Here is a 16,453-nt window from a genome sequence, read left to right as displayed (position 1 = left end):
TTCTTCCCCCAGGCACCAGTTTCTCAGAACTCCTCAGGTGGAACTAGCACTACATGACCTTGGTTCTCACCCCTCTCGTGGCCTTAATTTACATTAATTTCTTCCAGCTCAGAATTTCTTCACAGTAACTACTCTATTCTTCACTCTGTTTTAGTTGTCTACATCTTTCATTGCCTTACCCATCTATCTTTCACCCCCCCCCCCCACCCCCCACCCCCCCCCCCCCCCCCCCCCCGTTACTTACAATGCACTTAGCTTTTCACTCTTACTAATTCATGCACGATGTTTCAGCAGTAATCTCTGTCTTGCATATTATTCTGTCTTCACCTTTAAGCTCTCAGGTTTTCAAATCTTGTCTGATGCAGTCTCCAATGATCAGTCTTTCCTTCTTGTCCCGTCCGGTAAGTCTCTCCTGAAATATACTCCTTTTCCTAGATGTCTCCAGTTCTTTTCCTTCACCCCTCTTCATTCCCCTTCAACCCTTTTGCCTGAAGAAGGAGTCACAGGCTCCGAAAGCCAGCCTAATTATAACTTGCTTTTATGTGTGCGTTCTGCCGGCACTTGGTGAGTAGAATTTCTTATCTATCCAATTAAATTATTTCACCCTCATATCTCGAGTATTCATAGACAGGTCATAGCAGAAGTAAAATCAGCCACATCCAAGAATACTGACACATTAGTTCTTCATTTCGACTTTGCTGAGAACTGGTAGTTGCTTTGCAGAATTAAATTCATTGCAGAATTAATTCAAAGTTACCACTGGCACACATCACACATATCAGTATTCTCATGGGATGCTCATTTCCTTGAAATACCACACTGTTTTGCTATTGCCAGTGACGTTCTCATTCGTGACAATCCACATGCATGCTACGCTGTCAGCATGATGATTGATGACACAGAATCTAGAGATCATGCATTTTGTAAACGTGTATGTGTCTGATGGTGTAGCATCTCATTTTAAAAACTGCTTTTAGCCTTATGAGCTTGGTGAAGACTGTAGTACTGGAATTAAGAAGAAAAAAAAAATCGATATTTTCAGCAATTGGCCATGGAAAAAGTGCATGTGAAGGGGCAGGAGATCTCTGTAGATATCTTGCAACAATATTTAATCTCCAGCAAGAAACTGTTGAACTGAGAGATGCTGCTGGATTTGTACACATCACATCAACATTAGTAACAAACATGAAACTCTTAATTCTAAATGAAAGTACATTAAGGGACTTCTGTTTTAAAAAAAAGAGAAAAGAATGGTCTGCTGTGAAACCTGTGGTAGGAATTCAATCAAGTCACTACTGGGTTGCATACCAGAATATCACATACATTGCAAGACCTGTTTTCCATTAAATGCAACCTGTTACTGTGTGTGAAAGGCAGAGACCGCACTGTACATTAAAAGACTTTGCAGTGAGCCAAATCATTTCTCGTGTGTATGACAATCAGTGGTGATTGTGACAGACAATAAGTCTCTCTCATGAGCTGCTCCTTTAACACCTTGTGGTCCTGCTATTGCTTTCAAATGGCTGTCACCAAATGAACTCTTCTCAATAGTGCAGTGTTGATTGTTACATTGTAGGCAATTTTAATTCATGGAAAGTCATGAAGAAGTGAAATCATGACAGAGGACAATAATAATTAGTGAACAATATCGTAAAAAGAAAGGTGGCTATAAATATTCTATATGTCATTTTTGTTATAAAATGCTTTCGAACAAAATTGTGAATGGTTTTCTCACTCCTTTTTAATGTTGTAAAGTAATTATTTTGATTCATAAATACCAGTTTTACATGACATTTACTTAAAATTGAGTGGTCAGTATAAGTATTTAAATGTCCATGATTTTTTTGACCTTGAGAGTAAAGCTAGGTATACCTAAAAAATTTCTAACATTTTGTGCTCTGATTGTACATTTCCTGAGTACAATGACCAACTAATGTACCATGAAACTTTTGAGCATATAGGATGGGGGCTTTGGAGAAAATAATTTCTAAATAGCCAAAAAATATCACATTCTTTCATCTTTATGTTCAGATATTTTGACAGTTCCAGAATTTCATGCATTAATGTCATAGCTGACAGCAGTCCTTCCATTTTATCATTTCTCAAGACGGTTAACATCTTGTGACTATCCATATTTTCAAACTATAATTTTGAATTTTCCAAAAGGTTACAAATTTTCATAGTTTATTTTTCCAAAAAATAAAAAAGAGCTCAGAAGTGTGTATATATTAATCACGTCTCACAGTGTTGGGAGCAAAGTATTAATTGAAAATAAATTCAGATATCTATGACTTTTGGTTTCTTTATTACAGTTTTTCAATTTTCTCTTTCGTTACAACATTTTCACAAATACTGTCATTTAGAGAGGTTAGTAGCATTTCAACAAATCGTCAGAAAACCAAAATATTGTACTTTTCAAGAGGTGTCATGTGGAACTTCATTTTTTCCTGCAAACTTTGAAATAGTGATGTGACACGTTCACTGTTGACACGTTCACTGTTGACCAGTACGATTTGAGATGAAATCGCTAATGAGTCCATTGAATCGTCTCTCACAAGTATTACTATGGACATCCCCACGAAGGGTCACTAGCCCACAACTTCATTTAGATTTATCCTTCAGGCCAAAAGACATAAAAGACCCATTTATTTTATGATTACTATTCAGTGATGAACTAATTCCAGAGTTTAGAAATCATTTACAATGATCAGTCATGTATTAAGGGCCAAACGGTCTATACCTACATGCACATGTGGTAGTGAACAACAGTCGAGTTTTTAGAGTCTTCCTGTCCTGCGTACACAACTCTTTCTTATTTACAGCAAGTCTCTGAGGAGTTTACAAGATTTAACTTACAGCTGTCCCCCAACAGCCACTGGATCATGGTTTGTCTCCAAGCTTTAAAACACGGGAAAGTAGATCATAATTCTACAGATGTGTAGCCATGTCAGAATTGCAGGAAACAAACTCACACATATCATTTAGTTAAAGAGGCTACCAAAAAGGATGTGCTAGAATTAAAGGTACTGGACCTGCCTTGTGGAGGAACCTTTACCAAAACTTCCAGTGTCATTGAATAGGAAGTGCTATGGTGTAGCTACTACTTATAAACTGCTCATCATAAAATACAGTAATGCCTGTCTTATGTGGTACACAGAAGTGTGAATTTTACCATAAGATAAATAAGATTTTCCTGACGAGGTTCATAGTCAGGGGTCATTATCTGCTGTGCATTTGATATCATTGTACAGAACATGTATTATAATTGTGGAACATGCTTTATGTTCATGTATTATGACTTTTTGGAGAACAAAAATATTGTCTGTAAAAATCAACATGCATTTTGCAAACAAGATGTTGTAAAACTCAGCTCACTTGTTTCATCCATGAGATCCAGAGGAACATAAATATTGGTGTTCAGGTTGATGCAAACATTGGCGTTCAGGTTGATACCATGTTTCTTGACTTCAGAAAGGCACTTACTACGCTCCCATACAGTCATTTAATGAAAAAAATACAAGCTCACTGAATAGTGAACCATGATTATGACTGGATTCAGGACTTCACTGCAGAAAGAACTCAACTTGCCACTGAACAGAACAAAATTGACAAATACAGAGGTAATTTCAATAGTACCCCAGGGAAGGACTGTAGGACTATTACTATTGACAATATACAGGGTGTACATAAAATCCAGGAGCACTTTCAATTATTTATTGCACAAGAACTAAACAGTGTACAGATGTAATACATATTGCATTTCGAAGAGGAACTCTGAAAGTGTTTTTACAAACATTTGTTATGTGAACTATGAGTGACCCAGCAGATATCAGTATGATGATCAAATTCTTGCCATACCTGTCCCAGCATGGTATCATCGACTGTGGCAGTAGCTTCCCATATTCTCTCCCGGAGCTCTGCTACATCACATGGTAGAGGTGATACATACACCAGCTCTTTAATTTGTCCCCACAGAAAAAAGTCACACGGAGTGAGATCTGGTGATCTGGGAGGAAATTTCGTGAAACAGCTGTCCCCTTCTGTAGCACGGCCGATCCATTGATTTGATGCGGCAGCTCCGTGTTCAGGTACCCACGAACTTCATGATGATAATGAGGTGGAGTCCCATCCTGCTGAAAGATGAAGTCGCAGGACTTTACACACTGTCATTGGAGGCATTTAAAGTTCATGGGATGTATGACGCACCAGTTTTTGTGGACTCCTAATGAATGTCTCTTGTATGCACTCCACATTCACTTCAGTGACACTGGGACATCCACATCTCTTTGCTGGGCACAAGCAACCCATTGTAACAAAATTGTTGTGCCAATGGTAAATGGCCTTCCTTGTTGATGGCTTCTTAATATACTTGGTTTAAACATCCATTGAACAGCTGTAGCACACTTGTTGTTGTCAAACTCCAACACACAGAAAACTCGCTCCGCACTTGATTCTGCGATGTTTGTGACTGGCACTAACTATCAACAAATTACCAAACTACGCTGTGGCAGTATACATGAAAGAAAAAAAAAGAAAGGAAAAAAAAACTTTCAGGTTTTCTCTTCAAAATGACATGTGTATGATATCTGAACAATGTTTGGTTCTTGTGCAATAAATGATTGGAAGTGTTCCCAGACTTTATGTACACCCTGTATATGTTGGATAATGTAGTGAATAATATCAGAAGCTCTATGAGGCTTTTCGCAGACGATGCTGTTGTCTTTAAGAAGGTAGCAACACCAGAAGACTATAGCGAACTGAAAGAGCTGCAGAGAATTTTTGATTGTTGTAGGAATTGGCAGTTGAGTCTCAACAACATATTAAATACAAATAGGTGAAGAAATACATTACTTTATTGGCAACAAATCACTAAAATTAGTAACTACCATAAAATACTGTCCAGAGTGAACTGAAGTGGAATGACCACATAAAACAGGTAGTCAGAAAACATGCCAGACTAAGATTTGTAGCAATAATCTTCATCAAATAAAACACGTGTTCAACCACTCTTATGTATTGCTCATCAATCTGGGGCCCTTCACGGGTTGGATCAATAAAGGTAGACAACACGATGAAGACTAGAACATTATGTCACTGAATCGTGTAGTAGTTGCAAGAATGTTGTGGAAATGTTCAACAAACTCCAGTGGGAGACTGTACAAGAGGGGAATTGTGCTTCTCAGAGAGTTTTCCTATTGAAATTCATAGAAAGCATGTTTCGGGAAAAGTTAGGCCGTCATATTACTTCCTTGCAAAATGACCACAATATGAAACATGAGAAATTATAACTAATACTGATGTTTACTGACAATAAATCTTCCTGCATGCCATTCATAACTGGAACACGGTAAGGAAAGAACAGATAGTGGTGCTAGAAATACCCTCCACCAACACTTTAAGTTGGCTTACTGAGTATATATTTATATAATAGAGGGAAACATTCCACGCGGGAAAAATATATTTAAAAACAAAGATGATGTGACTTACAATACGAAAGCGCTGGCAGGTCGATAGAAACACATACATACACACAAAATTCAAGCTTTCGCAACAAACTGTTGCCTCATCAGGAAAGAGGGAAGGAGAGGGAAAGACGAAAGGAAGTGGGTTTTAAGGGAGAGGGTAAGGAGTCATTCCAATCCCGGGAGCGGAAAGACTTACCTTAGGGGGGAAAAAAGGATGGGTATACACTCGCGCGCACACACACACATATCCATCCACACATATACAGACACAAGCAGACATATTGGTCTTTAAATTCTATCAAGCTGGCACCCATGATGTTAAACGTAGACAGCCAAGCAAAATGAGGATTATAGTGAAGAATTTAGAGGTATTAAATGAAACATGCAGATGACAAGAATGTTGTTTGTTTGCAGCAACACAGGAAGTAGTGATATTCCATGAAGGACTTCCCTGCCATATTTATATGGGAAGTAGTGATTAGCAGGCACATGGAAGTCTTCATAGAGGCAGAAGTCTGGTGGATAAGATATTTGACTTTCACATGTCATTTTTTCGGCCAGGCTTTCTCAAATTGGGGAAGCCATGTAAAACAATCAATTTTTAATAGTTAGAACCATTTTTCTGTTTTTATATTATTTATACTCTATGAGTGATGATTAATTTCTTAACTTTCATCATGTGTCTTAAGAACTGTTAAGAAAATATCTAAAGTTGACTCCCATCTTCTGTTTCAGAGACGCCTTCAGAAAGAACTTATGTCACTTATGAAAGAGCCCCCTCCAGGAGTTACTGTAGATGCTGAAGGAGCAGGACAGAACCTCAATCAGTAAGTTCAAATGTATTAAAAAACAAAACAAAAATACACATCATGAGGAGTTATTACAACAACCCGGTACTTCTCTTCAAGAGATGCAATTCCAAGAACTTCCAGTAGCCACTTTTAAAAGTAGAAAAAACTGTTCCCAGTTGCCAGGTAATCTTCTATCACATTCCTTTCACTTCTGTCATGAGATCTGTATTCTCAACTTCTCTTCTTTGTGCAAATTGCAAGTTTTTTTATATTAATGAAATGTTTAAATAATCTACACACTGCTGATTTAAAACTCTCACCTCATATATTGTGATATTATCCTTTCTAACATAAAAAATCACTTTGTTTCATCTCATCTGCTCATCAGTATGGTGGAAAATGACCACTTATTTTTTCTCTGTGATCTGCCACCAAACTCTCCCTCCCCTCCCCTCCCCTCCCCTCCCCTCACTCACTCACTCACTCACTCACGGCTCCTCCCCTCCCCTCCCCTCCCCTCCCCTCCCCTCCCCTCCCCTCCCCTCACTCACTCACTCACAGCTCTTTGGTGAGTGTGTGCTTGGCTACCATGGTGCCCCAGCCTTTGCAGCACTACATCCTCTTTCTTTGCTGCAAACCTACACTTAGACCATCTCTTACCAGCTCTGACTTTCAATCAGATGGTCCTTTTGGTGCAGACCCATCGTGGAATTTGTTCATGATTTTGGTCTCGATTTCCAGTTTCGCTCTTGGTGTTATCTTCACCTTCCATTAACCATTATATTATGCCCATTATTGGGTTTCACCTGCCATCTTTTCCACATTTTACATTAGCGTGTGTTGTGCAGTGAAGGTTGCCCACTGTGGTGTGTGTTCTGTCTCCATGCCCTTCCACCCTGGCACCCTTCCTTCTGGTTGTCGTGCACCAAAATCCTGGCATGGTAGCCATCTCATTGTGTGATTGGGAGGGGAGGGTTGTCAAGAACCTGCACGATGGTAGCCTCCTGACGTGCAGGGCTCATACTGTAGGTGCCTCCACTGTACTCCCCCCCATGTATGCCATGAAGTGTGTGCCCATCATGACAGGGGCACGCGGAATCCCGGCAGTGGGTTACTGGCCAAGTAGCCATTGCTGTGGCTGGGTGGCACCCTTGGGGAGTGCCCCCATTCAGAGTGGGTGACACCATGGCAGATAGTTCGCACATGAAGCATCGTAAACTTTCTCCTGCTGGTTGTCACATTTCCCCAGCATTGTCTTCGCATGGAAATGCCTCGTATGATGCAACAAAGTACGATCCCAATGTGTTCCCTTCCCTGGCAACACTGTGGGAGGAACACAGGACTAGATGATGAGGAGCAAAATCCTCCCCCCAATACCACATTTGTACCAGGACTGACGAGGACACCTTTTTGGCAACAAAATCTTTACTTTTTGTTTAGGGCAAATAATGGGAAGTAGCAGCTACCTCAAAGATAACTGGTGGCTCCCTCCTGATTAAAATGTTGTCTCCTGCCCATTCACAGGCACTACTCTCTTGTGAAAAGTTGGGTAACATTCCTGTGACTGTCACTACCCACAAGTGTCTCAATATGGCCCAGGGCATCGTCTTTCACTGTGATCTTTGGCAATATGACAATTAGCTGTGGGCCAGCTTAGAGAGCTAGGGTGTGCGCTTCATCTGTTGTGTCCATTGGGGACCAAGAGAAAACAGAGATGGTACTGGGGCCTTCATCTTGGCATTTGAGGGTGGTAAGTTGCCTGAGAAGGTCAAGGTGATGGTCTACCAGTGTGGCGTGAAACCCTATCTTCCTCCTCCAATGAAACACTTTGGATGTACAAACTTCTGACTTATGTCTTCCCGTTGTGCCAGCAAACCTGTCTGCAGGGATTGTGGACGTCTTCTGCACTTGAACATTCCATATGCCCCTCCCCCACTTGTGTAAACCTCAGTGAGCTCCACTCTCTCTGTTCACCAGAATGCTCCGTCTTTAAATGTAAAAAGAAAATCCAAGAGTATAAGACTCTGGACAAGCTCACATATCAAGAGGCCAGAAAAAAGTAGGAGTGTCTTAATCCCATACAAATGACTCAGTTGTATGCTATAGCTTTTTACAGTGCTTTCATCTGTTGCCCCTCTTACAGTAAGCCCTCAAAGCTGCCCGCTAATATCTGCCCCCCAGATGGCTGAAGGCCCCTCTGGTGCTTAAACTGCATTCACTTTAGGAGCACTGACTCCCCACCTGCCGGGGATTCTGGTCCCCATCCCCTAGCTTGAGGTGCGTCAGTCTCCTCTGGCTTCTCTAGCTAAGAAGAGGTCCAGAGGGCCTCTACCTTCCATGGTTTATACTGCTCTATAGCCAGACAGGAGCCAGTGACTGAAGGAACCACAGGCTGCTGGCTGTGGACTTCTCGTTCTTTCTCGGTCCCTGAAAGGAATTTAGGGAAACCTTCTCAGTCCCCATATTATGAGGAGGAGGAGGAGGAGGAGGAGGACAAGAATGACAAGAAGTAGTCCTCTGAGATGAAGGAAACTCTGGTGGCCCCCATGACCCTGTGCCTAATGTGGCAATCCCAGTGGCCCCTGAGGCACCAGATCTCCCCAGGCGGTGTGCTGCAGAATCTGTGTCAGTGGGATCCCCTGACATCTCAACAGGTGGTAGCACATGACCCTGGGTCATGCCTCCCCCCCCCCCCCCCCTGCCTCCCCTCCATGGTCGCTTCGTGCCCCTACAGTAAACAGACAGTGGAACTACAAAAGATTTTTTCCACCAACTGGTTGTGCTATGGCAGCTTTTAAGCACTTACGCTGTATTCTGTATCGCCATCCAGCATCTCTGACCTCTGCCCTTCATGGCCACTGAGATTATTTTAAGAATCATACCGACTGTGAGAGGGTATCAGGTGGAGTTTTTAGGTACAAGGTGTGTTTAAAAAGAAACTGAACTTTTGCTGTATTAGTTTTATTGCTTATTAACATTTTAAGCACTGTCCCTTTCAAAATACCGTATTTACTCGAATCTAAGCCGCACTTTTTTTCCGATTTTTGTAATCCAAAAAACTGCGTGCGGCTTAGAATCGAGTGCAAAGTACGCGGAAGTTCTGAAAAATGTTGGTAGGTACCGCCACAACTAATTTCTGTCGTCGAATATATGTAGCGCTACGCAGGCATGCTTCGCAAGTACAAAGATAAATACTGGCACCAAAACCTCTGTGTCAGTAAATAAATAAAAAAAAAAGGTGGAAGACTAGCTTTTTTTCTCCGCCCCGAGTTTCGACCACTGCATATTCATACATTATCCAACGAAGTAAATACAAATTCTGTATTGTTCATCCTCGAATGTGGCAGCATTTCAATGTACTACGAAAATCGAACTGGAAAGACTGTTTGGGATGTTTGTCAATATGGCCAACACTGCGTTCTGAATTTTTTCCTACCTTTGAGAAGAAATGGTTGCTAATAGGAACTTTTATGAATTGTGAATCACATGCAGTATTCTCTTCACCATAAGAATAATACGAATATAAACATTTTGCCATGTATTCTTTCGTGTTTGCTGCTATCTCATTTTAATCCCGTCTGCCTAATAAACTACGAAACTAGAGTGAGACAACAGCAAACGCGGAAGAATATACATATCGTGTCATGTTTATATTCGTATTATTCTTATGCCTAATAGTGACACAGTCAGAAATGAAGCACGGCAATTGACTAGATTTTTAAATCTAAGATGACTAATTTCTGTGCAGATTGTAATGTACTAAAGAGGCGTCTGCAAAGATGGAAAAAATTTTCACTAAACTCTCGTTCAGAACATCTTCTATCATATGCAGTCTATTATTTGGTTCTTGTTGATCATTATCAAAGAAAGCAGCAGTGTAAGTAACAACAAATAGCAGTCTCTTGCCATTGTTTCGCTAATGACACGATTCCTCTCTTTCTTTTTTTAATTGTAAGCGGTGGTAGCGTGCACAAAAGCAAGCCATGCTGCGAGCGGCGACAGGCCGTAAACCCTCATTCTCAGAATGCGACAATCGGTGCGTGACAGTACAGTAACGCATTTTCAGCTTTGAGTGACAGAAACACCTATAACAAAGAGAACGGCACTTATCAGATCAAAGAAAAATAAGCAAATCAGTTCAAACCAGACGAAGCACGTGAAAAAGGAAGGGTAACCGTATAAATACTGATGGAGCGCCTGACGCATAGCAACGGCTACCTGGTAAAGCTTAACTGCTAAGCTTACGTCTCGAAACAAACTACTACAGCTGTATCGTCATTCATTCGACCTAAATTGTGTCTCATATTACAATGGACCAACTTTGTTTCGATTTGGAGGTGCGGCCTAAAACTTTTCTCTCCCTTTGAATTTCGAGTCTCAGATTTCAGGTGCAGCTTAGATTTGGGAAAATATTTTTTTCTCGATTTCGAGTCTCATTTTTGAGGTGCGACTTAGATTCAAGTGCGGCTTAAATTCGAGTAAATATGGTAGTCCCCTCTACTGACAGTATACCATTCCCATTGTGTCTTCCAGGTTTGGAATGCCTCCTGGACCAACTTTTGTGGGATAGTGTGCAGGTTTTTCATCACACCCACGTCTCTACGCCTGTTGTGATGTTCTCAAGAAAGTTTTCATTGTCGTTAACAGTGGCAAGCAGTTCCTCCCACATTTCAACATAGATGTGTTTCTGATCTTGTCAACAAACGTGGTATGAATTTTGCACTGACATGATGCATCTACAGTTTTTCACTCAAAACTTGGTGGCATAATCCTTCACTGAAGCCGACCTCTTCAGCAACTTCCCAAATTGTTAAATGATGATTTCCGTGAATCACAGCACAAATGCTATCCACATAGCCGTGATCTGTTGATGTGGAAGGGCATCCAGACTTGGAATTGTCACAGACAGACATTCTCCCCTATTGAAAATGTTTAAACTGCTTGTAGCACTACATGCAACTCGCACAGCCCTCCCTGTACGCTTGGCTAAGCATTTGAAATGTCTCTGTGAAAGTTTTGCCAAGTTTGTAGCAAAACTTCACACATACACATTGTTCTTCAAGCTCCTTCATTGCACTAATCCGACGAGCAGGCTGTACACTTACTTACTTCAGCGGCTAATTGTCCAAGTGACATGAGGCAAATTGCAGTTAGCTGTCTAAACCTGCTGCTAGGTGGTCTCAGTATCCACAGTGCACTCTCTGATGGTTGGTGTGCTATTTCAAAAGTTCGGTTTCTTTTTGAACATACCTCGTATCTGCTGGATCCTATATACAGTGACCTTGTGCCTCTAGATACACCTTTGAAGGCTGTGGCTGTTTGGGTAAGGACACATCAGGATTTTACCATTGTAATGTTTGTCTCCCTCTGATGCTGTCATGTCCCAGGATGTACGGTCTGCATTACTCTCTCAGCTCTCCCCACCGTTCGTAGTCTTGGGCGACTTCAAAGCCCGTAACTCTTTGTTTGGTGCTACAGTGATCACTTGGTGTGGTAAAGACATAGAATCTTCACTGGTAAGGCTTGATCTTTGCCTCTTGAACTCTGGTTCCAACATGCACTTCAGTGTGGCCCACAGAATTTATTCAGCAGCCATTGACCTTTCCTTTTTCAGCCCTCGTATTCTACCATCCATCCACTGTAAGGTCCATGACGACCTATGTGGCAGTGACCACTAAACAATCTTGTCCCTCCTTCAGCATTGCAACCCGGGATGCCTACACATATGTGTTCTCTGTAATGCTGATGAGGATGTATTCATCACCGCTGTCACCCTTAGCTCCCCACCACAAGGCAGTATCAATGCTGCTGTTCAGCATACAACAGCAGCTGCTCTTTTGGCAGCCAACCAAGCCATCCCCTCTTCCTAGGAATCCCACTATTGGAAGATGGTGCCCTGGTGGATCCCACAGATTGCTGTGGCCATTAGAGATCGTAGGCAGGCTCTCCAAATCCATGAGAGGCACCCTTTACCGGAGCACCTCATTACTTTTAAACGGCTCTGTGCCCATGTCTGCTACCTCATAAAACAACAAAAGCAAGAATCCTGTGAATGGTATGTTTCCATCATTGGATCATAGGTATGGGCAAAGATCAGACACCTTTACGGCTTCCAGTCTCCTGCAGGTCTATCAAGTACTTTAGAGGTGCTGTTTATACTGATCCTGACATATTGTCGAACGTTTTGCTGAGCATTATGCTCGCGCATCTGCATCTGAAAACTATGACCCCACCTTTCAGCTCATGACACTGAGGCTGGAGCGAATGTGCTTTTCTCTTACTGCTTGTCACCTCGAGCCATATAATGCTCCATTCTTTGAGTAGGAACTCTCCAGTGCCCTAGCCCAGTGCCCTGATGCAGCCCTAGGGTCCAGTGCCCTAGCCCAGTGCCCTGATGCAGCCCTAGGGCCAGATTACATCCAAATCCAAATGTTGAAACATCTCTCAGTGGATTGTCAGTGTCACATCCTCGCCCTCTTTAAACGGATCTGGAATGAGGCCGAGTTCTCATCTCAGTGGTGAGAAAGTGGATGGTTTCTGTACAGAAACTGGGTAAGAACCCCCTAGACATAGATAGTTATCACCCAGTCAGCCTTACCGACATTCTCTGTAAGCTGCATGGTGAGCAAGCAGCTGTGTTGGCTCGGTGCCTTTTGGCGGCATCTCAGGGCGGTTTCAGCAAAGGCCACTCCACTGCTGATAACTTGATTCAGCTGGAGTCAACCAGCCGGACGGCCTTTGCACTTCATCAGCACCTCATCACTATCTTTTTTTTTTTTTTTTTTTACCTACAGAAGGCTCATGACATGACATCCTTCCTATGTTAACATGAGTGTGGTCTCCGGGGCCCACCTTTTTTTTTCTCCAAGAACTTCCCATGTTCAAGTGGGTGCTTTACTCAGTACCCCCAACATCCTAGAGAACAGGCTCCTGCATTTCTCTGGGCTGAGCGGCCCCCCTCCTTCTGGTCATCAGTGGTTTAGTGGCAGCTGTGGGGTCTTCGGTATTGCCCCCTTACAGGCTAATGACTTGCTTTATTGTTACTCCTCTAACATGGGTGATGCTGAGCAGTGTCCACAGGGCGCAATACAAAAGGTGCAGTCATATGCTGTCACCCATGGCTTTCAGTTTCAGCTGCCAAGACTCGTGTCATGCTGTTCGGTCGCCATCATACTGCCCACCCACACCCAGAGTTTACCTAAACAATCAGTTTTTGGTAGCTAAGACGCACCACTCTTTGCAGCTGGTCTTTGATTCCTGGCTGATGTGGCTTTCCCACCTTCACCAACTTAAGTGAAAGTGCCGGTGACACCTCAAGACACTTTGCTGCCTCAATAACACTAGCTAGGGTGCAGATCGCTCTACCATTTTGTGGCTCCTATAAATCCCTGTTTGTGTCCCGTCTTGATTATAGGAGTCTTGCCTATTGTTCAGTATCACCCTCATTATTGCGGGTACAGGACCCCATTCATCATTTTGAGGTCGGTCTTTCGACAGGAGCCTTCTGAACTAGCCTTGTGAACAGCCTGTCAGTAGAGTTCCTCCATTACCTATCAAGTGCCAGTAACAGCAGCTGAATTATGCTACATGTATTTTCTGTATATCTGAACGTCCCAACTACCATGTCTTTTTTCCTGGAAGGAAGCTCCATCTCCCATAACAGCGACCCAGAACTGGGTTTACAATCTCTCAACACCTCCATTGTGTCTGTTCGGAACTGCAACTTCCTCAACTGTTGCCTCTGGTCAGTGAGCAATCGCATCTGCCCCCATGGCTTGTGCCCCAACCACGGATTTGTCTCAAAGTTTCATTTGGGCCAAAAGATTCATAGAACTTAAAATTTTTCCCTGCCTAGTCTTGCCTGCCCTTGAAATGTATCCAGATGGGAAGTGGTATTCACAGATGGTTCAACAGTCAGTGGATGAACAGTCATTGCATACACACATGCATGGTGCAGTGAATTTCACTCTCAGCCAAATGGCCATAGTGTCTTCACTGCTAAATGGATGACTAGTCCTTAGCCATGTTCAGTCTTGCACTTACAAGAGTATCCTAATCCATAGTGATTTCCTTAGCGGACTTTAGACTATGGACCAGTGCTACCCTAATCACCGACTGGTTACTGTTATCCAGGATTTTGTCTCTGACCTCCATCAAACTGTATAGACAGTCATTTTCATTTGCACCCCCGGTCATGTTATGACTTAGGGAAATGAATGAGGTGACCAGTTGGGCAAGCTGGCCACAAGGATGTCAATTCTGGAAAATGGGGTCTCACAACTGACCTTCGTTTTATATGCAAATGATTGCTAAAAGACGGAAGTTCAGAATGGGCTGCCCCGATCTCCCCAAACAAACTGAAAACAATTTATGAGAACATGACCCCCTGAAATCTTTCCCCGTGTGCTTATCGAAAGAAATTCTCCATCCTCTGTTGACTTCGCATGAGCCCTACTTGGCTGACCCATGGGTGATTTGATGCAGCATCTTAATCTTTCTGATGGCCTATCAATACTTAATCTGGTGTTACATTTTGCTTGCAAAGGTAGTTTCTATTCATCCATGTCAGGTAGGGCTTTTTAGCTGCATTGATTACCTGAGGGGTTGGTGGGGCACTCCAGTCTCCTCCCTACCCCCTCTGCCCCAGGTGTCTCTTGTCAGCCTTAATCAGTGGCCCACACTGACCTATACCCTTCCCATCTTATGATTCTCTTTAGTCGTTTTTATTTCTTGATTTTAGTGCCAGGTCTTGACCGAATTTGTCTGTGCTGTATTTTTTCTGACCTTTTATCTCTGTCTTTTTTGTGTTAGTTACACTTAGCCTTTCCAGAATTTGCCTTAGACTTCCTTACTTTGATGGCCACACTTGCTTTCTCACATAGTGGTTCATCGGACTGACGACATTGCATTATAGTCCATTTCTCTCCAAACTGACCAACCAACAATCTCTCTCCCACGCCGCTCTCTCTCACTCCCCCCACGCCGCTCTCTCTCACTCCCCCCACGCCGCTCTCTCTCACTCCCCCCACGCCGCTCTCTCTCGCTCCCCCCCCCCCGCCGCTCTCTCTCGCTCCCCCCCCCCCGCCGCTCTCTCTCGCTCCCCCCCCCCGCCGCTCTCTCTCGCTCCCCCCCCCCCCCCGCCGCTCTCTCTCGCTCCCCCCCGCCGCTCTCTCTCGCTCCCCCCCGCCGCTCTCTCTCGCTCCCCCCCGCCGCTCTCTCTCGCTCCCCCCCGCCGCTCTCTCTCGCTCCCCCCCGCCGCTCTCTCTCGCTCCCCCCCGCCGCTCTCTCTCGCTCCCCCCCGCCGCTCTCTCTCGCTCCCCCCCGCCGCTCTCTCTCGCTCCCCCCCCCGCCGCTCTCTCTCGCTCCCCCCCCCCGCCGCTCTCCTCGCTCCCCCCCCCCGCCGCTCTCTCTCGCTCCCCCCCCCCGCCGCTCTCTCTCGCTCCCCCCCCCCCCGCCGCTCTCTCTCGCTCCCCCCCCCCGCCGCTCTCTCTCGCTCCCCCCCCCCGCCGCTCTCCCTCGCTCCCCCCCCGCTCTCCCTCTCGCTCCCCCCCCGCTCTCCCTCTCGCTCCCCCCCCGCCGCTCTCTCTCGCTCCCCCCCCCCGCCGCTCTCTCTCGCTCCCCCCCCCCCGCCGCTCTCTCTCGCTCCCCCCCCCCGCCGCTCTCCCTCGCTCCCCCCCCCCGCCGCTCTCCCTCGCTCCCCCCCCCCCCGCCGCTCTCTCTCGCTCCCCCCCCCCCGCCGCTCTCTCTCGCTCCCCCCCCCCGCCGCTCTCTCTCGCTCCCCCCCCCGCCGCTCTCTCTCTCTCCCCCCCCCGCCGCTCTCTCTCTCGCTCACCCCCCCCCGCCGCTCTCTCTCTCGCTCACCCCCCCCCGCCGCTCTCTCTCTCGCTCACCCCCCCCCCCGCCGCTCTCTCTCTCGCTCACCCCCCCCGCCGCTCTCTCTCTCGCTCACCCCCCCCGCCGCTCTCTCTCTCGCTCACCCCCCCCCCCCGCCGCTCTCTCTCGCTCCCCCCCCCCGCCGCTCTCTCTCGCTCCCCCGCCGCTCACTCTCGCTCCCCCCCTCCCCGCCGCTCACTCTCGCTCCCCCCCTCCCCGCCGCTCACTCTCGCTCCCCCCCTCCCCGCCGCTCACTCTCGCTCCCCCCCTCCCCGCCGCTCACTCTCGTTCCCCCCCCCCCGCCGCTCACTCTCGTTCCCCCCC

At 45.2% G+C, this 16,453-nt stretch overlaps 1 protein-coding gene across 6 annotated transcripts in view; it reads left to right on the top strand.

Moving 5' to 3' along the window:
• Positions 1 to 16,453, top strand: part of LOC124787724 (ubiquitin-conjugating enzyme E2 W) — a 143,004-nt gene that overhangs the window by 3,385 nt on the left and 123,166 nt on the right. For all 6 annotated transcript variants that reach the window (XM_047254571.1, XM_047254573.1, XM_047254572.1 and 3 more), the window contains exon 2: positions 6,201 to 6,292. In XM_047254571.1, coding sequence (XP_047110527.1) covers positions 6,201 to 6,292 — 92 coding nt within the window. The remainder of the gene's footprint in view (positions 1 to 6,200; positions 6,293 to 16,453) is intronic.

Source organism: Schistocerca piceifrons, chromosome 3, assembly GCF_021461385.2.
Source record: "Schistocerca piceifrons isolate TAMUIC-IGC-003096 chromosome 3, iqSchPice1.1, whole genome shotgun sequence".
Lineage (NCBI taxonomy): Eukaryota > Metazoa > Arthropoda > Insecta > Orthoptera > Acrididae > Schistocerca > Schistocerca piceifrons.
This window is presented reverse-complemented; position numbering and strand designations above follow the sequence as displayed.